The 25,739-nt window shown below is 25.1% G+C and overlaps 1 protein-coding gene across 2 annotated transcripts in view; it reads right to left on the bottom strand.

Moving 5' to 3' along the window:
* The window catches only part of LOC145965538 (dynein axonemal heavy chain 1), an 88,886-nt gene extending 63,693 nt beyond the window's left edge, over positions 1-25,193 (bottom strand). The window contains exons 1-23 of one of the 2 annotated variants that reach the window (XM_083089193.1): positions 24,990-25,193; positions 24,726-24,895; positions 24,019-24,293; positions 22,645-22,974; positions 21,625-21,754; positions 21,377-21,553; positions 20,953-21,300; positions 20,224-20,439; positions 19,752-20,011; positions 19,105-19,573; positions 18,371-18,695; positions 17,791-17,922; positions 17,356-17,676; positions 16,659-16,836; positions 16,449-16,581; positions 15,213-15,758; positions 14,400-14,626; positions 13,009-13,251; positions 12,775-12,888; positions 11,813-12,068; positions 10,050-10,212; positions 9,329-9,439; positions 7,449-7,540 (exon numbers count right to left, since the gene is read on the bottom strand). In XM_083089193.1, the coding sequence (XP_082945319.1) occupies positions 7,449-7,540; positions 9,329-9,439; positions 10,050-10,212; positions 11,813-12,068; positions 12,775-12,888; positions 13,009-13,251; positions 14,400-14,626; positions 15,213-15,758; positions 16,449-16,581; positions 16,659-16,836; positions 17,356-17,676; positions 17,791-17,922; positions 18,371-18,695; positions 19,105-19,573; positions 19,752-20,011; positions 20,224-20,439; positions 20,953-21,300; positions 21,377-21,553; positions 21,625-21,754; positions 22,645-22,974; positions 24,019-24,293; positions 24,726-24,895; positions 24,990-25,056 (5,283 nt within the window). In that variant the 5' untranslated portion in view covers positions 25,057-25,193. Of the gene's footprint in view, positions 1-7,448; positions 7,541-9,328; positions 9,440-10,049; positions 10,213-11,812; positions 12,069-12,774; positions 12,889-13,008; positions 13,252-14,399; positions 14,627-15,212; positions 15,759-16,448; positions 16,582-16,658; positions 16,837-17,355; positions 17,677-17,790; positions 17,923-18,370; positions 18,696-19,104; positions 19,574-19,751; positions 20,012-20,223; positions 20,440-20,952; positions 21,301-21,376; positions 21,554-21,624; positions 21,755-22,644; positions 22,975-24,018; positions 24,294-24,699; positions 24,896-24,989 lie in introns of those variants that run through there. The other variant, XM_083089201.1, reaches the window with a different exon arrangement.
* Positions 25,194-25,739: the final 546 nt, after the last annotated feature.

The raw sequence follows: 25,739 nt of genomic DNA on the forward strand, positions 1-25,739 counted from the left end.
GATGCAACGAAGAAACACAGCGCGCGCACAATTTTATTTATAAAAAAATATCATTGTTATAAAAATACTATTTGTTATAAATTTTAAATATGCAAGAATAAAGAATTTTAACATTTAATATTTATATTTTTAATATTTAATATTTATATCTAAACTTTTTCATCGCAATATGGATATCCGTATTGGTTCGTTAATCAATAAATACTTAAGGATAAAGCTACTCAGTAAATGCAGCTTGCAGTAAATGATAAGATTACTCGAATGATGTGATAAGACTAATGTATACGATATAAACTGTAATAGAAAAAAATACTAGAGAGTATTTTTTATGATAAAACTAGAAACACGCTGCTTGAATCGGATATTTAGAGAATTTCTTGAAAAATATTTTTGTAAAATGTGAATCATGTTTTAGAAAAAAACAGCGATAAACTAAAAAAAATATAAAACTAGTCATTTTAATTTTAAGTGGAATTTTCTATCTTGAAAAAAATATTTCGATTTTTCAGTAAAAATGCGATAAAAAATTTGTGTTTTTTTCGGTTTTAGGTAATGTTTCCAAAATAAATTATTAAAAAAGTAAGTAAAAAAGTAAAGAAAGAACAGATATTAACATGATGTATAAAGTAAAAAAAATATATTTTAGCAAAAACTTGCTTTTTAAAAAATACTGAAGAGTGTTAAATTAAATGCTGTTTATAAAACTATAATTTATGTTTCTTTTATTCATTTATTCATTATAGACATATTTAAAACAAATAAAATATTACGCCTATGTTTACTTGATCATATTTCCTTTTCTTATAGTTTTTATAGAACTTATAGTATTTTATAGAACTTATAGTACTAATTTTATAAAACAAGGAAAAATCACTTGATGTACAAATTGAAAATGTCATTTAAGTTGGCTGCAACAGTATTTTTAATTAAAATATTTTTATTTAATATGTTAAGATTAACTTTTGCGTGCGCGCGCTGTCAACAGTATTTTATTTTTTAAGATGTAAACATTTTCTAGTGACATCAATTTTTTTTAAATTGAATTGTTAATTAATTTGTAAAAGTATTGTATACATTTTTCTAAGTTTTGATGAAAAGAGAAAAATGTTTTATATAAGGATATATTATATATATTATATATATTATATATACATGGAGAGATATTACGTTTAATTTTATCTTATAATCTCTTAGAATAATAAAATAAACTATATATACAAAATTTTTCCATTACATATTTTTAGTATTTAATTTAAACAGTGAATATTTGGGTTTTCATCAATTATATAAAGTAAAAATTTGATGTGTGTGTGCGAATAGGACAGCAAAATGTGTTATATTGTATTATATTTTATTTCTATCATATTGTGTGTGTGTGTGTTATATCGATTAAACTTTTTTTGTGCGAAATTTGGCGCAATATTGTAAAACTTGGATTTACTTCAACAATTAAAAAAAGTCAGAGGCGTTTATTGAAAGATATTCTTCATAATGTATCATATGACAGCACGAGATCGCAAAGTTGATCTCGTAAAAATTTTTAGCAATTATAATATTTTTCTTAATAATTTTTCCAAATTTTTTATAAGAATTTTTTTTTCTTTTTATCAATTCTATAATTTCCTCTTTTAAATCTATTATAGATTATTAGATTGTATCTACCAATTCAAAGTTTTGAACCAAAATAAAAGAAGAGGTTATTAAGAGATTATTCTTTTCAATTGAAACACGTCGAAAGTAAAAAATGAGAGCGGATAGCGAGTTAATATTTAGTTTTCATTAAATCGTACGTCAATAGAAAGCTAAGATCTATTTTAAAAGAGGTATAAAATAAAAGTTTTAAAGTTAATGTTTGGGAAAATGTTGATTTGAACAAGTTGTCAAATATACATTTAAAAGATTATGACAAAATTTATATAGTAACATTGCAAGAGAATCCAAAAATGTAAATAAAATTTTTAATGTTCTGTTACACATATTTATGCAACAGATTTTATATAAAGATTACAAATTTTTTTTTACAAACACTGTCTTTTTTAAATAAAATCGGAATTTATTTTAAATTAATATTCAATTATATTTCAGTTTATTATATAATTTTTTATATAATTTTACTAACTTGACAATAGCATTATAGGTTATAGTTTTTAGAGATAGCAATGTAAATTATATTTTCCTTAATTTTTCTAAAAAAGTTCTATAGATATTAAAGAGAAACAAGTGATATAAAAAGAGTTTTGTAATTTTTTTCTAATATTTGATCGAAAAAAATTTGTATTAAAATAAAATTTAATATGTTAATTTACTACAATAAAAGCGAATTAAAGTTTAAACTATAAAAGAGAAATATATATATATATATATATATATATTTATATATATATATATATATATATTAGTCAAATGTTAAAAACATTGATATCTTTTATCGAGAACAAATTGAGGAATACATACATAAGTTGTACGTTTTATGTAAAACTTACAAAAAAAATTGAGCCGCTACATTTCTCTCTCGCGTGCTACGTTTCTTTTTTGTTTTTTTGCGCAATTAAAGCAGAGATCGATTGAGCGAGAATTCGTCTGGGGAAATCACTGGAAAAAAAATTTTTCGGCATTTTTGCATGGAAAAGATATCTCTTTGGAATTACGCAATTTCATATAAATCTCAGATAAAGCTGTGTTTTTACAAATATTCTTTTACGATCTTGAATCCATGCAGTATGACTAGAATCTCGCAATGGCTTCACGTAAAATACGCGAGATTCTTGTATGTATAATACAAAATTACTTAGCTCATGTATATAAAATATTTATTTGTGTCAAATAATCCTATACACACGTTATCAATATGTTATGAATATTAATACTAATTTGTTTAAATATTTTTGCAAACGTCTTATCAAATTCATATAACAATCAATTATATAACAAATATGTTAATGCAAAACAACTTTCTTATTTTTAATCGTTCATATGAAAAAAAATTAAATAAAATATATTAAAATATTATATTACATCTAGAGAGGAAATCTTCTTATCGAAGGTAAAATTATGATATGATTAAAGTAGATTACGAAATTATGTTTATAAATTGAGATATATAGACATATATAAATATATTTTTTGTCTTGATTTTTATTTGATATGCTCACTTTTCCGAACAAAAGATTATCATAAAGCATTTCTATGAAAAAGTTATAATATTTTTCACTGATAACATCGATGTGCATGCATAAATCTGATCACATACATATATATTTTTTTATATATATTTTTCTTTCTGCATACTGCGTGAATTCGTATACATGTCAACTATTAAAAATATAATAAAATGACATATCTTATATACGTGGAATAACAAATTTTGCTTTGATCAAATTCATCATTATTGAATTAATTATATACCAAAATGTTTTTTGATAAAATAATTTGACAATATAATTTGTAACATAATAGAAAGGCGTATGCGGCAGTAGATTGTAAAATTGATGATTAATCGATTAACGATGATTGTAACGTTATATATGAATTAGGTATTTGATTTTATTAAATTGTTTATACATTAAATGTTTCGCACATCGCGCATTTTCGTAAAAGTACTACTTGTTATTCCTTGTGATATCTGAACGCATTTTTAGTAAATTTTTATAAATATTTATGTTTATATGCATTAGGCAATATATATTGTTATTAACTTGACAATGTTATACATATAAATTATTTTTATTTATAGGAACATATCTAACGTTAAAATTGTCGAATATAATAAAGATCCAATAAAAATAATTCTAAAAATCGCAAGATGATTCTCTACTGTAAAATTATATCATCGATATTAAGAAATTGACTTTAAAAGTCACGAAGTCATCCCATGTATGTCAAATCAGATATATCAATAAATAATTTCATACCCGACAAGAGAAGAATATGAAAAAGTAAATGTATAAATATATATACAGTTGTTCTATAAATTTCTATATTTTTTTATAAAAATACGTCTCAGCAGCGCTCCTTTTTCGTATCTATCACATTTATAACGTATTATTATGAAAAAAAGAACAGTTTAAGATAAAGTAACATTTTTTTATAAAATATGTATACAATATGTACATATACATAATACACACACGGACATTTATATATATATATATATATATATATATATATATATGTATATGTATATATATATGTATATGTATATGTATATGTATATGTATATGTATATGTATATGTATATGTATATGTATATGTATATGTATATGTATATGTATATGTATATGTATATGTATATGTATATGTATATGTATATGTATATGTATATGTATATGTATATGTATATGTATATGTATATGTATATGTATATGTATATGTATATGTATATGTATATGTATATGTATATGTATATGTATATGTACATGTATGTATGTATGTATGTATGTATGTATGTATGTATGTATGTATGTATGTATGTATGTATGTATGTGCGAACACACACACACACACATATTGTGTGTGTACACACACGTACATACACCATACGTGTGTGTAAATAATTTACACATACGTATTATGTATGTACGTGTGTGTACATACACAGTGTGTGTGTGTGTGTGTGTGTGTGTGTGTGTGTGTGTGTGTGTGTGTGTGTGTGTATGATACTTATGATTATTATTGTGGTGCGCATTCCTGTATATAATGTATAATGTTAGAAAAATATATATTAAAGATATATATTTTGTGTGTGTGTATGTATGTATGTACGTATGTATATATGTATGTATGTATAACTTTATTTTACTCTTTGCGTAAATTACTAAGTAAAGAGAGTCTCACTAACAAGTAAAGGTACCCAACTGTCACTCACGGATTCTAATGAAACTTTGTACACTTGTAAAACTGTGCAAAATAATAGACACGTGTTTTTTTTAATCTGCGGAGAAGCGATTTTAAGGGCAGAAACAACCCCTTGTATATATGGGGTGGATATACGGATTTCGTATCGCAAAAAATTTAAGTTTCATAAAAAATTGTTTCAGATAAAAGTTATAGGGTGTAAAAAGATCTATTTACTGACGCCATGAGTTTGATCTTGGATGGCGTCGCCAAGGTCAGGACAAGGCATCAGGACAAGGTGGTTCCATTTAAAAAAATCAAGTTGACCTTCAAATAACCCCTAAATTAGACTCCAAGGTCAGGGTCAGGGTTACCGTCAGGTGTCCCTCTCTGAACCTTACAACTTTTGTATGAAACATTTTTTTCCATCTTGCTTACTTTACGAGATATTTGCGTGTGTCGATTAAAATGGCCCACCCTGTATACAAGGGGTTGTTTCTGCCCTTAAAATCGCTTCTCCGCAGATAAAAAAAAATACGTGTCTATTATTTTGCATAGTTTTACAAGTGTACAAAGTTTCATTAGAATCCGTGAGTGACAGTTGGGTACCTTTACTTGTAAGTGGCTATGTAGTTTATTGTATGCGATTATGTCAGTTATATCTGTGTGTAAACATATTATTTCATTTATTTAAACTGACTAGAAAGTTGGTATGTAAATAATAATTGTTTCTATATAATGAATCTTACATGTTGAATTAAATCAATGTACGAAATATTGTATATTTTTATCCACTGTATTAATCGTAAAATGATATATTAAGTTTACGATTTGAACTTTATTTACATGCGCTTATTCTATATTAATTTAAATGAACATGACAGACGTTTAAATATGTATTACATTTATATTATGTAGCATTTATATATATTTATATATATTGTATCTCTATAATATAATTATTTATATGTTATGTAAATAAATTAATATTGTTTTTTGAAAAAAACTTGAGAATAATTTTATTCTACTTCAAACATTAAAAATTTATTTATATCATGTCCTGTTTCGGAAAGACAAACTATTAGTGTATATGTGTCACTTTTTTTACTTTCTATAAAAGATGAGAATATATTTTTTTTTTACGCAATATATAAGCATCACACACACACACAGATATTTTCTCATGGCAGTAGAATAAATATATGTAGATTTTGTTAGCTCCATCTTTTATATATATATATATATATATATATATATATATATATATATATATATATGCCCTTTTATATATACGCTTTGGACATATGTTTTGTAGAAATATATACATATATGAAAACAATATATGTATGTTGCGTATATGCGTCGTATGTTTAGTCAAGCATATTAATCTTATTAAAACAGTTCGTTTATTTCTCCATCTCACTTGATTTGTATGATAAATTCTGGATTGATCAGAATCCATATTGCGAGATTAGATATACATCATCAGTTATTATTAATAAAGTCCTTCGATATTTTGTAACATATATAATAATCGAGTTTTACAGTTAAAATATATAAAATAATAAGAAAAATTATCACATTTCTCACATATGGAAAAAATTTAAAATTACAAAACTTCTAATTAAAATAAGTAGATAGCAAAGCAAGAATATGATTTGATTTCCTAATTATGATGCAAGCATCTTTATAGAATTGTGAAGATATAGATTTTATACGACTTGCAAGAGAGAGAATTTATATCTTATTTATTTATTATACACATATATAAGAGAAATAATTATTCAATATATATGTGTGTGTATAAGAAAAATTATTTTTATTAAAATATCTCAAACGAATCAGAAGAGAATATAAACTTTTTATGTTCTATTCATTTTTGTCACAATATTTTGTAAAAAAAATTGTTTATTTTTGTACTGAAATATAATTACGTCTTATGCGAGAGAGAGAACAATATATCTACAATATATGTATCCTACAATAACATAATTTTTGTAAACATCTCTTTCTATCTTTCTTATAAATTTTCTGCTACATCTTTATTGCTATTATGTAAAATACACGAAATAATTAAAATTATATACTATTTGGAAACAACAAAATTAAACTTCTAAGCTAAATTTGAATCTTAATTACCTCAATATTTTGTAAATATAACAAACAATATTTGTAAGATTTCTGTAAGAAAACTTAAGAAAATACTCCAAGAAAATCTATTTGGGATAATATAAAAAGCTTAAATCTTTTGTTAGATTTCAGTAAAATTTTAAACATCTCTTACAATATCCACATAAGTAATTTGTAATCGAATTACTGTGATCAAGTGTGAGGAAATCCTTCTTTTAGAGAATTTAAAAAATATTTCTTTTATTTAAAATCTTCGTGAATTACTTTGAAATGATGAAATTATTTGATCAGATCAAACTAACATCGCGATATAGATTAATATTGCTCGTTTGACTATCACTCGATAAAGCTTTTTCAAGCACACAGAAATATGACGATTAAAATATTATCGATAATGCAGCATAGAAATTTAAAGAAGGAAGCTCATCTAAAGATCTACTAGGATAACACGAAAATGTTTATTTCGCAGATTATTTGGTACTTACCTTGGTTTTCCCGGAACCTGTCGGACCCACCAACATTAATCCATTGTATACCAGCATAGTTTCGTACAGCTGAATTATCTTTTTCACAAAATCTGTAATTAGAATTGCGTAATTAAAATTTTTAATAGATTCCGCGAAGCATAGTCACAGACGAATTAAGAAAGCTCCGAATGCCGGTATCGATCCAATGCGCGTTGCCACATTTAGCGCGTGCTTCCAAATTGGATGTTTTAGTGCAAAGACACGTTTCTACATTACGACATTTATTTTCGTAATTTCGCGAAGTATATACATATTAATGTGAATATGCTCTCTCTTTCTCTCTCTCTCTTTCTTTCTCTCTCTCTTTCTCTCGATGAAATATGTACATAAAGTTCATAATCGTTGTACGAAGAAGCAATAAAAAATTTATTCTTTTTCTAAAAAAACCTATATTAATTTTTATGTGTCTCTTTATGTGTTGTATAAACAACACATAATTATATAGTCTCTAGACTAATAGTAATTAAATAAAGTGTTATATATTAATACACTATAATTATATTAATACACTATTTATAATGTTGTAATTGTCCGTGAATAGAATATTTTATAATAAAAATCGCTTTTGCACATTATACATTAATGAATAAATGCATAATTCATAATAGTTAAAAACAAACATATTCCACAAACAATATTATGGAAATATATTTGAAACTTTACTTAATATGCCTAATGCAAACATCAACTGAATTATTTATTAAGTAATATTAATACGTTATGAATATATAATAAGCTATTTTATTTATATAGGTTTGATATTTTAAACCAAATTGACATTAATTTAAAATTTATTGTTTGAAATTTCAAATATATTTATATGAGCAACATAAATCGATAACAGAAAAGAAAAAAAAAAGAATTTGCCACACTTATGAAATCAAAATATTAATATCAAAATATAATATGTAAAACTATAATTGGCAAATTGGTTTAAATTAGTTGATAAAATTTAGCTTTAAATTATTCCGTAATCTAGGAGAGTAGAATTTTGCTATAAATATATATATATGATTCTCTCATTAGTTTTTACATATTACTCGCGTAATATGAGCTATGCCATTTATTTTATTAAAGCATATTTTCCACATGAATATTTAACATCTTTAATTTTGTAACTAATGACTTAATAAAAATGTATTTATTAGAAAGTTTTAAATTTATATATTATTAGAAACCATTATACATATATATTGATAAATTAATATTATTAACGCTTATTAAAATATTTTAAATTAAATTTCGCAAGTGTTAAAAAATGAAGGGAAGAGAAAAATAATTTTTTCCAAGAGAGAGCATTACAGAGCTTTCACAATTTAAAAAGTCATATATTTTAAGCAAAATTTTTCTTTAAATACGAGTTGAATGAAACATTTATTCCTCATTGAATAACATATTTCCGGCATTAGAAGTTAAATTAATATATCTATCTAAATATATATTTATTTATTTCTTATAAAATTAATAATTAATCTGTACTTCATAAACAAACTCATAAAGAGAAAAAATTTATGTTCGGGAAGAATTTAACAAAGAAAATGTAGATTAATAAACTATTTTCCTATCAACAGTGAGTTTTAAATTAGATATAAATAAATTTTTTTAAAAATTAAAACTTTTTTTATAAATATAAAATATTTACATGTCATGGAGCAAGTTAAAAATTTTTATATATTATTTTTTATATGTCTTGTGATATATTTGCTTTTTTCTTTCCATTTTATATAAAATGTTTTAAATAATTATAAAATAATTTTGCTGCAATGCATATCAAAAAATAGAATAATACATAGATTCGAATGAGAAAATTCAAGTTAAAAATGAAAGACTAAACTTACCATTGACGTCTTCTAAACCCATTTGTCCGATAGACTTATGAATTCCTGCTTCTAGGATCTCATAATCTACTGGTTTCTCGATGAGACCGGGAAAAAGATCCGATATAATATCTGGAAGAAAGAAATGTAATAAGTTACTTGTTTATCTTTTTAAATGTCCATAAAAAAAGAACAAGTTATAGGAAAAATTTAATTGTTTAGTAGATTATATCTATAAAAAGCAAAATTAATAAAATATAAAAGAAGCGGAAGGAAATATACAATCGGTACAATATAAATGTACAACCCTTTTCAATGCCGAAAGACAAGAAATAAATAAATCTATCTATCAATATGAATATATTTTATGTATAAAGTGTGCTTTATATAAAAGTGATGTTATATGTAAGATTTAAAAAATAAAATAAAAATATATATTTTTTTTTTAATTTTAAATATTTTTGTAATAATAAAAAATCGTAAAAATATTTTATTGTTCGTGCGATATATCTATTTTCATACACAACATTGAAGTATGAAATAATGTATTAATAAAAAAATGTATTTTTTAAAATAGGATATCTTTCGTAAATTTTTTAAAATAAAATATAAAATTGTAAATTTAATAGTCCATTATAAAAATTATATAATTTCAAAATAAATAAATTTTTAAATTCAACATTTATATTATTTAAAAAAGGATTACGAATTTTTAAAAATTTTAAGATTTGAACTAATTTACCATTAAATAACTTTAAGTCATCCTTCAAAAACTTAGGAACATTTACATTCTTCAAGGCCCGAAGACAGATTTGGTTCTCTTCAAGATCTTTCTGTTCTCGTTTCAAATTTCCAGCAGCTATAATAACAGACTTCACTGCGCGCATACCGAAGTCGTAATGGTCCTATCAAATTACATTTTAGACATAATTAATTAAACTCAAAATATGCAAAAATAATTAATTTTAAATCATAGTCAAATGACATAATTCTATTTTAAAAGTGTGAAATAATAAAGATATTTATCATGATGAATAATTATAACATTGTATTACATTATAGAATTGTATTATTTTAATGTAATATTTAACTGGATAAATTGTTGACGACATATAATAATAGTCTATTATTTTAATAAAATTATTTTAACAAACATTTTGAATATGACCTACTTCGTGTATTCGAGATTCCTTAAAATATATTAGACATCCCATCAAAACTGGCTACACCCTTTTTATCTTTCATTTAACTTTTATCTATCATTTAAAAAAGATAAACTATAACAAAAATATATATCAAATTAAATTGTATTATTGAGTATAGTGATTGTTTATAAAAGCTATCTGTGTTAATAAATGAAGAAGTATGCATAATTTTTGTATAATAATGTGGATATTTCAAATATAATAAAAATTGTAGCGCTTCGGAACTGATATAATGATGTATTATTTAATATGAATATTTTACATATTATATGAGTTTTCGGCTTGAATGTCATGGACAACGTCTACCTTCTGAACATGTTTTCACGCTCAATGCTCATTTTTAGGGTCAAAAGACATTACGTGATCAAAAAATAATGAATTAGTATCTTTATTTTTAGTCATGTCTTTTGACGCTGAAAATGAGTGTCAAAAGTCAAGTTAAAATGTACCCTTAGAGATTGACGTTGTCATGTTGTCATGTTTCATCATAATACTAAGTATACGAAAAGTATAAATAGATAAAAAATATAAGTACAAAAAATTTAAATTATGAGATAAAAATAAATATACGCGTTTATTTAAATTATTAAAAGTCTTAAATTATTAAAAAGCTTTAAACAAACATTATAAATAACACAATAGTGCAGAAATAATAATAAAGTTAATTAATAATAATAATCATCATTTTAATTAAATTATTACCATTAGAAAGTATTTCAAAATTTGTTTAAAAATTATAACTTATTATTTATTAAAGTTTATATTTGGTAGCTAGCAGTTGTAAATAACACGATAAACAATAAAATAAAATTGCCTCGCAAGTTACATGTGCGATGTTTTTATGCCACGTGCCACAAAATATTGAAATTTATTAAATATTTCATATCTTCATTGATTCATAAGTTTTCTATTTAATAAATAAAAAAACTCGTATTATTTAACTCGTAAATCACATAAAATAAAATATATAAAATATTTACATTAAATCATATATTTGTTTTAAATAACGCTACAACTTTTATTATATCGAAATATTCACATTATTAGAAAAAAGTTATGCATATATTTCCATTTATTAACACATATAGCTTTTAGTGTAAGCAAATTATACTCACAATAGAATTCAGTTTGAGTCATTCAATTTGATTTCTTATGATCTTCTTTAAAAGATAAAAGCAAGTAGCCACTTTTGATGGCACACCCTGTAGTAATTTTGATTTGTACTATTAGAATGTATTTTTCATAGGTTATATTTTTCTGAAAAATAAAACAAAAAGAAAAAATAGAAAAATAAAAATACTTGTATGCTTAGTTGCTCCGAGCTCAGCTTAAAAATAGTTGTGATTTTTCTGGCAAGATTTTTTGCATTTATAAAGCCATATGAGAACAAAGATATTTCAGCAATGAGAGTATAATTTGGAACCATCATAGCCACCGGCCGGAAAAGTGCTTTTAAATTATCGGGTAATTCTGTTCGACCAGCATAACCAGGATTCATAGTGATGAATACAGCGCAGGACGATTTTAAGTTGAGTTCAACTCCTTCAAAAAGAAATCTGCAAATTTATGAATTTAAAATTTAATATTAATTTGACATCAATCAAAGATATTATAACGCTGGAGCAAATGTACTGTTAAACTTTTCGAAATTAATAATCATTATCTCTAAATACATATAATTTATTATTGTTTTATAATTCTTTCATCATCTTTATTATTATAAAATATAATATTACACACAGATTCTGATTATTTTTATATATTATTTAATAACATATTCACCAAACCGTAAATTATAATTTGAGAAAAAAGAGAAAGAATATTATTTGATTGTATTAAGTAACAAAAACTTATATAACAAAATTATGTAATATATTTATGTAACAAAATTAATTATAGTATTGAAATACTACAAAATATTCGATTTTTGATTTATGTCGAATTAATTAATTTAATATCGTATATATTACAAAAATATTAATAAATACGCAAAGTATAACTTTTAATAAATTTAAAATTAATTCTGCAATACAAATTTTAAGCTAATTTATAATATTTTTTTATTTCTAGTATCAAATAGAATTCCATTATTAAATGTCAATTTAAACTATTTGAATCTCGATATTAAATAATTCCAGAATCAAACGACGATTTTACGTTCTTTTAAAAAGAAATTGTTGTTAAAATCACTTTATGATATAATAATGTTCATTGTTTTAATTCACTTTATATAATTTCTATTTGCCGGTGCTGTTTACTTACACGTTCGCTCGTATGTGTTGTGCCTTTTGAATAGTTATAATTTGTTGCGCTACAACAGACAAAACCTCGATATCGATTCGATTAAATTCGTCGAAACAGGCCCATGCACCAGCGCTATAAATCGTGAAGTCATCTTAATTATTAATTGAAATCGTATGTTTTTGAATTGTGTTAGGTAAATTCTCATTAATGTAACTTGAGTGTAATAAAGTTATATAAAATATTTGTACCTACCTGGCAAGGCCCTTGAATAACTTGCCCATAGATCTAAAATTAAGCTGATCAGAACAGTTAAAAACTACACATTGAATCGCGAATGCTTTGGCAAGATCCTTTGTAGTTTCTGTTTTACCAGTGCCTGCCGGACCAGCTGGTGCACCGCCGAATTTCAGATGCAATGCACCAATAAGAGTAAGATAGCAGCGATCAGTCAACGGTGTAATTACTAGTCTACCATTGTTACCTAAATATTCGTATCTGCAAGATACAAAGAAAGAGTATAACAGTAATTGTTCCAATAATTTATTCTGTTAGAAAAAAATATTGCGATCAAAATCGAAAACAGCCGAACAATGTAAGGGACAGAAGACATTGATTAGCATATCCTTGTAAGAGGTAGCCGCAGCAAAGGGCGACAAAACTGTGAAAAGGTGAAAAATATCTTCAATTTGTAGATTATTCGTGAGTTGTGTGTATATTAATTGATCATCTTTTGAAAAATTGAAATATTCAGAAAAGAGAGATTAAATTTATTTCAATTCTCAAATTAAAAAATAAAATTAATATTTAATTTTATATATTTGCTATTTAAATTAAAAATCAATTATGCAAGTAATCGTTAGAATGTGAGTTATTACACAATTTCAAAGTAACAAATAAGCATAGAACAAAATCATGAGAATTTAAATTTAGCTCAAGAAAGATTTTAATTTGAGCAAATTTCTCGTTTTTTATGTATTATGAGTTGCAAAAAGTGAATTAAGTGAATTACTAGCACAAGAGAATATTTTATATATTTTGTATAGAACATCAATAGAATTATGATTTCAAAAGAGCGGATTTATCTCTTATTTATCAGTAGAGGATTTCTAAGAAATTCTTGAGGATTTCCCACGATATTCCTCTTATAACTAAAACAAGCTTTAAAATAATCTTACAATTAAATTTAGGAACAGATACAATTAGATAAGTTGTCATATCAGTTTCGTAGAATCAAAGAACATTTATGAAAATAAATTTGCTTTGTTTCTTATACAAAAATAAAATATTTTAAAGTACAAGTTCTAAGATACTTTATAATTTTGATTCATGTAATAAAGAACTCAATGCAGCTTTGAAAAATTTAATAAAATTTATATCAAGAGAATTAATAAATTTGATACAACTTTTAAACTTCTAATTCTCTTTAGAGTTTTAAAAGTATAGTGTGATTCAATTCACTACTTAATATACACTACTACTAAAGATTAAAAGTTTAAAAGCTGTATTATTGTGTGTATCAAATTCTTTAATTTTTGACACGTGAGTTCTTCTATCAAATTTGATTATTAATATAATATTAGAAATCTTACTTTTTTTCTTGTTAATTCTAATGAAAATTAATCCAATATATGGCGAGAACTCACTCATATGGAAATTCAGTATTTATTGCGCGAATCTTTAAATCTTTGTTATCAATCCAGTAATATCTTAGTTGAGAGATCCATTCGAAATTGTTGACATTGGTTATTTTCTGCTGAATCAATTTATACAAAACGTCTTTGGCGTGAATCTCAATTGTGATCACAGCCTCGAGCATCAATCTTAAAATCTCGGTTTGCGGATTCTGTATTAATTCTCGCAATACCTCCAGCTATAAAATATTATTAAAACGAATGTATTATTTCCAAGTTTGTGTAAATTATATTACACAATATTTATCTAATCAAACTTTTTTAACTTAATTTAAGATAAACAAGAATACAAGTGTTTACATATTTATTTCTCCATTTAAGCGAGAAATTTTTCAGTGCATATTATGCAATATATAAAGTATCAAGGAAGTGTGTTAATTCTTTATTTTGAATAATCACTGAATTTTTCAACATATAAGAGAACGTGCAAATATGCGAGAAAAATAAGAGATACACTTAGTTAATGAATGTTTTATTTTGTAAAAATAAATGTTTTACTTTATAAAAAAATACAAGCTCGCGGGAAGAAATAAAAAGGAAATTGTATAATTTTTTAAATGTATATATAATTATTGATTGACATTAATTAATATTGACGTTAACTATTCTCAAAATTTTGGAGCAGAAGCAAAGTATTATAAACAATTTATTCAAATAACGTGGACAAAGATATTACTTATAATTCGTTTAGAAAATATATAATGTCTATATTTATTCTCTCGCTTGTCTTATGGAAAAGTAATCTAATGTTTGCATATTACATACGTGTAATAACATCAGACTATAATAATCAGACAGAGTATTGTTCCTGATACCGTCCTCCACATGGGCAGTCCAATACGTTTGACCCCCGCAAAGAACTACTTGGCCCGGCCACATATATATCCATTGATTTCGCGATGTCGTTTCCACTGCTTCGAGGGCTTCACCGATGAGTTCTCGCAGGGTATTGCGCATCGCGTCCTCGACTTGTCCCAACCAATTCTCGACATTTCCCTCGGGATAGATCGATGGTCGTAACGTGACCTCCTCGTACTCGGCGGAATACATTCTCGTTATCCTGAGATCATCTTCGAATCTCAATTCCCTCATATTTTCGAAACATTTCTTCAGATGCGGCTGTATCGCCTGAACGTGCTTGGACTGGACAATTATATCCAATAGCTCGTCATCACTCAAGAAGAAAAAGCGAGGGAAAATCATTCGCTTAGTCTCCAGGTAATCCGACAGACCCTTCTGGACTGTTTCCAAGATTAACAGACATTCCTTCAGACTTTCCAATAAGATTTTATCCGCGCACGTTATAATTATCTGAAATAATTTATCATTAGTGTGAAATAGTGTGAGATTTTTATATATTTATGATATCAGAGTTTTTTTATATATATTTTTAAATATTTATTACATTTAAAGAAAATAATAAATATTTAAAAAATATTCTCCTTTTTAGCATAATATTTAAATATTATAAAAAAATTTTAAATAACAATTGTATGAGCATTGAAAATAAGATAATAAAAATGATGATAGAAATGCGCTGCAAATATATTCTTGAAGTATATTACTTTAAAAAGCCAATATAAAGTTGTTACAAAATGTGGACAAAACACAACGAATGAAATCAATATGATAACATTGAATTGTTTACATAAAAGTTAGTTGACTTTTTACTTTTTCCAAAACTAATAACAACACAAAGTTGCTACAAAACGTAGACCAAACAACGGATAAATTCAATATGGTATGAATGCCTAACTGCTTATTTAAAATGAACAAAAATACATTAAAAATTAATTTAATAATGTTTGATAAGTGTTACTTTTAATAAACTTTAAACTATATCAATTTAATTTAATAATATCAAATATTATTTTATTATTTTATTATTTTAATATTTATTCCAAATTCAATACTGTTTTATGTAATTTTCATTGTTCTGATAGATTGAGAATTCAATAGAGAAATGTATACGAAACATAATGTCAAATTTGCTTTGCATACGTATGGGCAATCATATGCATTTTTCATAATTCGCCTCCAATTTCGTTGCATTGTATTGAATTTCCTCGCTTCTACGGGTAGTTGCCGATTAATATCCTCGGACGAAAATATTGGCTCTAAATACATCCATTGCCTGTACATATATTCTATTAAATCAGTAGTATATATCTCTTTGATAGCGGCAAACGGAAGTTGAGATATAATTGTTACCTTTGCACTTCCGTCCATTGAGCGATCACTTCCTGAATTAATCTCAATTTAGCTTCCCATTCATCGATTCGGCTTTCAAAGGCAATTTTGAAAGGATTGACACTGAGATGCTGAATATTAAGAATATCATCATCTAAGAGAGTAGTGATGTCGTCGGAAATCTTCATTATATATGTTCCTATATATAAATATGTTAAGATATTATATATTATAAATAAAATAATATATTATTTATATTATAGGATTAATTAAATTAGTTGTTTATGTAAATTTTTATGTTTCAAGTACATTTTCAAAATAGAAAGTATATACAATATAATATAAAATATATTTTTTAATTCTCAATTTAATTCTTAATTATAACTATTTCTATTACTAAATCACTGAAAAAAGATTATAAACGAATAAATTTTTTAATTTGTTGAAATATATATTTTATTGTCATTTAAAATGTAGGAAAATCTAAACGTAAAATTTGATATATTAGTATTTGTGGAATTCCCGATCTATTCAAACATATTTTTTTCATTTGTTAAAATATATATTCTTTTATCATTTTTATCACATGATGAGAAATGGACTAAAAAATAAAATAAAATTTGATATTTTAGACTTTTTTTTGTGAAATCCATTATTCACATAAATCCAATATTCACATATATGTATATACAAGAAAGAGGTCATTTTTTTTACATACCAGTATTTTTATAAGGAAGAATATCCATCATAATTGTTTGCCATTCAGTTATCATTTTATCCAATGCATTCTCTATCAAATATTCCTTCGCTGCAGCATCTGCGACGGTTTTCACAATATCTTCATATTTCATCACACCGAGAAAGAATAAGCTCTTAAAAGTTAAGGTTGGTGTAAGTTCCATTTGTATTCCAATTTGCTTATTAAGTTCTTCAAAATGTCGAGTTTTCATTCCTGGATGTCGCAAAGCCTGTATCATGCTGATGTAAGGCTTAAATGCTTCAATTTGATCTCTTATAGTGAGCGCTATAGCAGCTATCTCTATAATTTGCGAAAGAGTACATAAACTATTCTGCATCGTACACCGATTTCTATATGAATTGCAAATATATTGCATTCAAAATTCAATGAATTTTAAACGAAATATCGACCTACTTTGGTTCTCTTGGAATACTTTCACACAGCGCGATATAGCTTTGTGCATATCAGTAACCATGCTTTCAATTTGATTAGCATCAACGTTTATTAGAGGATTTTCCATCCATATTTCTTGCCATTTTAACCAATCTGTATTTGGCATGTAAAAATTGTAAATATTTGTTTAAAGTAAATATAAATGTGTTGAGTTATTGAAAATGCATGATATGTTAATGATAAAAAAAATACTTAAATAAAATTTAAAAAATACTTACATTTATTTAATGATATATATGATATATTATCATTTAAAATTATTTAATTTAGAATTCTGTAAAATGAAATAAAAATGATAAATAAAACAGAATAGTATTAAAAATATAATAAGAATAGAAAATATAATAGAAATAAAAATTAAAAAAACAAACAAAAAATAAATACAAAGTTTGATGAAAAAATTATGAAATTTTATGCTATATAAATATGAAACTCTGTAGTATTTAACTTTAAAATTTGAATCTTATTATTTTAAATGGAAAAGTTTTCTACAATTTTATAATTTTGATATAATACGTATTTTTCTCTATCTATCAATTACCGGATGCAGTAATCCATAAGATCTGATACGGCTCGAATTCTCTCACCAATTGGTTCAATTGCTCAAACGGCATGATATTCATACCAAACAATTTCTGTCGCTCATTCAATAATAAACTTGATTCTTGACAATCTTTTATCATTTTACAGATTCTCTTTATCTCTACGGCCATTTCGAGTATTTTGTTGATATCTGTTTGCAGCGCTACGTTTGTAACATTTCCTACGAGTGTGTTGATTTTTTCCGTAAGCAAGATTTCGTCCTGTATTTGCGCCTTATGGAATTTTTCATATTCATTCGCAAAACGTTCCACAGTCTCTTCCATCTGTGCAAAATATATAAAAGTGGATATATATAAAATTACATAAAATGATCATACATTATTTTAGAAATATAAATATGTGATTAAATGTAAAGTATTTTAATTATCTTTATAGAGTTATAAACTTTTCAAGACAATTATTTATTATAATTAATAATTATTTATATGTTTTTAAAATTTTATTATATAGAATTTCAAATTTTCTCTTTCATTATTAATTTTAAGTAGTACTCTCTCTTTTTTCATATTATGTTATATTAATAAAATTTGATGCTTTAATCTTTAACGAATAGTTAAAGATGCCAATATTTCATATTTTTTAGAAAATTTAATCATCTCACTATTTCATCATCAACAATACTTTGATTGATCATACAATGATGTATTTTTATAGAAAACTGACGAATCTTACATGTAACTGTATTTGCCTAGGAAGGCCAATGGCTTGCCATTTAGCTTCGAAGTCTTGATCTGACAGATTCCACCAAAAGTGATCGAGAATATCGTATTCGTGCTTCAACTTCTGTACAATTTTATCCAGACCTTTGACCATTTGAGGTATGGTCCCCATCCAGTCCTGTTCTTCGAATAAATGCTCGATATCGCGCGGAATTGCCTTTAATCTCGTTCTAATTTGCATATAATTAGATAGAACGATATCGATATGCGTTCTTAGACTCTCAGTGAACATTGTAAGCAACTGTGTACAACAGTTTTGTCGCTTTTGTATCAAAAATTGTCTAAGAGGTTGGATATTCACTCGAAAAGGCCCTATGACGATATCCTTCGGCAGCGTCAATTCGAGAATCGATTTCATTTTGAAGTGAAAGGATATTTCATCTTTGACTTCCGCGACGGTGTGATCCGCTTTTTTGAAATTCCTGCAAAAAACAATGGCTAGAAAAAATAATCGATATTTACTTACAGGTTTTTATAATTAATCTCAATTGGTAAGAATTGAGAAAAAAAGTTAAAAATTCTAGGAAAAATTTCCGAGAAATCGATTAAATGACCTGGTCGATTAAATGATATGAATCGCCCACAGCAATCTATACTCACTCCACATATTTTTCAACGTTCAATTTGTAAATTCCTAAATACTGCTGGTACTCGCTCGCGTATGCCTTTAGGGGTACCACAGACTTTCGATAAGCGGTTCTTAAACGATCACGAACTTCGCAAACTTGCTTCTCTAGTAAGCCGACTGAACTGAGATACAAATCTTTGGGAAACTTTAGGAAGGGTAATAATAAAGGGTGAACTTGTTTAATTTGATGACATAGGCTCAAAGAATTGTCTAACAGATCTGTAATCACTTCCTGAAAATTAATAAACTAGTTTATCAAACTAGTTTATCTCTTATGTATAATTTATAATCAAATTTACAATAAAATCAATAGAATTATTATTATATCGAATACATTCTTAAATATATGCGTGCTTTTTTAAAAATTTGTTTAATTGCGAAATAAATTATAAACTAATTATCTAATTTATATATTAACATAAGAAAATGGTTAAATATCTATACCTCAAATGATTCAAGATCCGTTAAATAATAAGCAGTTTTATCATTCATTGCGATATCAATATTAAAAATAGGATTTACTGGAGATTTAAATTGTGTATTTATGAGGTTGTCTCCCCATGTAAAATTTTCGTCTATATTTAATGTACAAAGCGCTGGAGTTTCCAACATTTCTAAATAAAAAGCAATTGATCTCTCCACCAAATTCCGAAGCGCATTCTATGGTGATAAATAAAATATTATAATTATATTAATTATAAAAAAATTTTAAAGCTTTATTACATTATGAATCTTTAGTTACGTTATGTAATTAATTTGTAAATTCATAATTTATATATATACGTTATAAATTAATATGTTTTATTATCTTAACAATTGTATTGTATAAATTTTATGTTCTTATTGACAATCTAACAAAGTTTTAAATATATTAGTTTGAACTGACTTTTTTATTTTTTATAATGAATCTTATAATAAATTTTTTATAATAAATATTTTTATTGATTTTTTAATAAAATTCATAAATTCTATTTTAATTTTCTCTTCTATTTATTTAATCCAAATTCAATTAATCAGATATTAGATGAGAATTATAGACATATGTAATAATTGAAAACAATCATTGCAATCATGCAAACGCATTTAAGCATATTTCATTGTATAATATATTGTACAACTTGAAACATTATAACGTGCAATTGATTTTTTCTTAAAAACTTGAATATGCAATACCTGCATTCGATATGCAATAAGATCCATGAATCTTTTCAATTTCATTACATCGTACACATCGTGCCTTCGTTGCTCAAGATCAAACCATCCTTTTCCGACGTCTCTTAAACACAATCTAACTGATTGCGTAATCTTTTCCACCCATGTTTCTTTCATATACTTTATTACCGTGCTAGTTTCTTGATGCTGCTGCGATTTGAATTCCGACAGATGTATAGATTTTCCGTAAGTTGGTATGAAAAGATTCATATTCGATACGTGAAAACACTCATTGACTACACACTGCATAGCTTCGTGTACTTCCGGCACAACGTATAATACTATCCAATGGAAAAAATTTTTCGTTCTCTATAATGATATCTTAATTATAATTTATGATCAAAATGCAAGCCAAACGCGATATCATAAGATCTTTCATAAGTACTGTAAAATCTTCCATTTCGGTGCAAATCTTTCCCGTTTTCGGTGTGTTAAACTCGTGAATATCATTAATTTCTCTCCATATAATGAAATTAAACATTTCCGGTTCTTTCTCTATAAGAGACCTCCACATAAGGTCGCACATAACGCGGCGATAATCCAAAACAACTTCGTCCATTAACTAAATGTTATATTAAAACTTCAGTAATTAGAGAAAATAAATAGTATACATATATACGATTATATACCTACGCTGGAAAGATGTTTGAATTCATATTTCATGAAACCTTGTCGCATAGCTGACAAAATTATAACTTCTTGTTGCTTTTCATCGAGTGTTGGCATATCATCTACTAGCATGCAGTCCAAATAAAAGTGATATCTGTATGCAATTATACCATTCATTATTTTGAGCATACAAGTATTGAGGTAAGATAATCAAAAAATGAATATTTTACGAGATATTTTACCTAAAAAAAACCTTATAAAGGTAAAAAAATACGCCAAGTACATAAAAAAAATAAAAAAATCTAAAAGAGTGATAAAAATAAAATATTTAAAAACCAATATGAGATCAATACTATTAGCCAAGTACAATAAATTGTGATATTAATTCGTAATCGATACTAAATGAGTTAAGATTACTTTAATTCCTAAAGCATTTTTTATATGATGTATATAATTTAAAAAAGCTTTACACAAATTTTAAATCGCATAAATGATCTTCAGGTCGAAGTAAGATATGAAAACTTGGCGTGCCCCGTATTTAAATCATATAGTTTAAAACAGGAAAAAGCTAGATTTTTGATGGGCCCAATGTAAAATTTGAAATTACACTACGGACCGCGCACGCGCGTAGCTAAATTTCGAACTTATATATCTAAGTTAAAAAAATTTCAGAAAGTTAAACGCGTGGATTATTTGGCAATCTCCAATATATATATATATATATCTTATATATTTTAAAATCTACAAATTTTTAAATATTTTATAGATTAACAATATATAACTGTTTAAAATTGAAAGTAATTTTCTTTTATAAAATAATGCTAATATATTAAATAATGCTACTGTATTAATCCCATATTAATATTAAAAATTGAAAAATATAAATATATTAATATTAAACAGCATAAATATTTAATTATAAATATATTACTTATTTGTAAATATTTAATTAATTAAATTTTTAAGATTGCTCTTTTAGTGGCAGAAGATTTACTTTTATATTAAAATCCTTAAATAAATTTGTATTCAAATATACAAATTAACCTAATTCTAACTTCAGCAATTTCTCTTTGTTTGACGGCATTAGCTATTCTTTCAGCAAATGTCCTAGGATCTTCTCCAAAGAATCGGATGTATATTCTGGGCAAAAGGAATTTCCGCTTGAGAGCGTCTAAAGTGAGAACAGTCCAAAGTTTCCGCTTGTTATCGTAATCGATAATGGCGGCAGGAAACCAACCGAACAAGTTACTCAGCGTCTTGTCATCATGATCGAATATTCGTTCTTTGTCTAGAATCTTCTCAACAAATACCGTAGCTGGTAATGGATAACGAACACCATCGATGATGCCAAGATTTATCCATTCATCTACCGTTCTATCAAATCGCAGTATATTATAAATTATATATTAATAATTGGGAAAATAATACCATATTAGTATATAATATCAAATTAATTCAAAAAAATTTTTTGGAAAACAAAAAAATTAATATATATATATATAGATATAGATATATATATATATATATATATATATATATATATATATATATTTAAAAGAGACGCAGATACCTTATTTTTTTACAATGCAAAAACATAATAATTTTAATTTATATAAATTATAAATATAACTAATTTTTTAAATTATGTCTTAATACACACACACACACACACACACACACACACACACACACACACACACAAATAAATAAATATATATATATATATATATACACACATATATATATATAAATTTAATAACTTTTAATAATTTGTAATGTATTTGTAACTTTTAATAATTTGTAAAAAACTTTAAAGAGCTTGTTTAATATTAGAGCTTTAATTTGGCATGATATTCAACTGATAACTTACTTTAATAGCAATATATATTTGCTATGATTTACTCAAATATTGCTTCGTAGTACGAAGCTACGCTTCTGGAATTTATTACCGTCAAAATTTGCCAGAAACACGAAATTGAGTTGCAAATTTCTATAAACTAATTCTATTCTACTACATCTACTACATCTACTACATCTATTTTTTAACACACACATTGTATTCACATCGCATAATACTAATAGAAAAGAAATATATATATATATAAAACATGTCTTAAATTGTTATCTTGTTTTTGCACATAAAAACTCCGTTATAATTTAATATCTTACTTTCGACAATTAATTATATAATTAATTTATATAATAATTAATTATATTACACAATATTTTTTAAATAATTGTAATAAGCACTTTTAAATAAGTTAATTAAATGACAATGCATATTATTAGATATAATTTTTATATTTAATAAAGACAATATGTATAGAAATATTTTTTTAGTTTATCATATATATTTTTCTTTTAACATCTTGAATTTATTAGTTTTTGCAATGTTTATTATGTTAAAGTAATTCTTACCTACAATCATATTTTTCATCGTCGAATAATTCCAACGGTAAATAATTTGCCTTGGAGTACAAATCATATTTTTCATCATAGGAAAGTAACGTATAGATTTTCTCAGGCGATAATATGTCACATGTTTTGATGCCTGCCGCTTCTAAAGCATCTTCTATTTTCAGATTTTTGTACGTTCTTCGCCTTCTTTCCATTTCAACGTTGCGCGGCAGAATCTTTGGTCCAATAGTACATTCCATTTGTACTTTTGGCAGAAATGTCTCCGCTGGAAAAATCTTTATTCAAAGAGAGAAAAATTCAAATTAGAAATTATTAAATACTTTCAGTTTTTTTGGAAAATTAAGTAAGAATTTATGTGTCTCTTTATTATATAATAAAAATTATAAAATATCAAGAAAAATTTTAAGTAAAGATTAGGAATAAAAATGAAAAAACATCGATCAAAACATGCAATAGCAAATTTAAATCTTTGATATAATTCATTAAATATAATTCTTTATTTTTATATTTATACTAAACCTTCCCTTTCATGTAATTAAACATTTTTTTATTCCTATAAAATATGATTAATTTAAAATTATCACATTTTTGTAATATATTACATATAAAATCGATAAGAATACATATTAAATCAATAAAAAATTAAACAGAACATTAATCAAATCAATAGAAGCGAATTACTTTTGCATAATTATGTATTTGCGTACAATAGACTTATCTTCAGGCAAAGTCACCCATCGCTCTGCTGCACCAAGATAAGTATGTGTTTCCTGTATTTTAATATTTTTCACAATTGGACTATGATGTTCTGTGCGAATTTGCCACATAAGTTTGGTCCTTCTCGAAGCAGTAGGTAAAAGATCAATTGTTTTGGTCCCTGCACAATTTACAAAATTATGATTATATATAATATAATTAAAGTTACTTCGATCTCTATTTAATTGCAAATGTAATAATTCTGGAAATCTCACTTGTAATAATATCTGCATAATAACCTCTTCTATGACGTCGCATATTATTATCTTCCTTAATATTCATTTTTAATGCTTACATTAAATATTAATCTTTGGGAAATTTAATCTTTGAGATACACATCTATATTATATATAATTGTATCTTTAAATTATAGCAATTACTAATATGCACATTTTACATATTTTCATATCAGTTTCAGAGTGAACTCATTCTCGATTAAATTTGTTGTATACTTCTCATGTTATTATCATCTGTTTCGCTAATTCAAGAAAAATTGTGTTACAGCTGTAATATTTACAATCAAAGGATAATACTTACAACAAATTAATCTTATTTTAGGCAATGCTAACAAGACTTACAAAACAAAGCGCAAATTATACAAAAATGATCCAAAATTAATTTAAATTGAAATTAAAATGCCAGAAATAGAATATTTAAATACATAAGACAATAAATAAAAAATATACGACAAATACAGAAGTACATGAGATTTATTATATTTGATAATAAATATATGAAATATATTTACTTAATAATAAAATGCGTTAAATATCTTATGACAATAACGAATTGGCTGGATTGCGCTCGTTTTATATTTAATGTATGTAGGTGTATCATCTCATTATTCCTCGAAACAAATACCACGAGAAAATGCGATCATATACAAATAATTCACGATTAATAATAATTATTTAAATCTTATGATAAACGATTCATAAACATATCGAGACAATAATTATCTATCG

This window comes from Camponotus vicinus, unplaced genomic scaffold (genome assembly GCF_025532165.1).
Source record: "Camponotus vicinus isolate PSW18456_S1 unplaced genomic scaffold, iyCamVici1.0 SCAF_1, whole genome shotgun sequence".
Taxonomy (NCBI): domain Eukaryota; kingdom Metazoa; phylum Arthropoda; class Insecta; order Hymenoptera; family Formicidae; genus Camponotus; species Camponotus vicinus.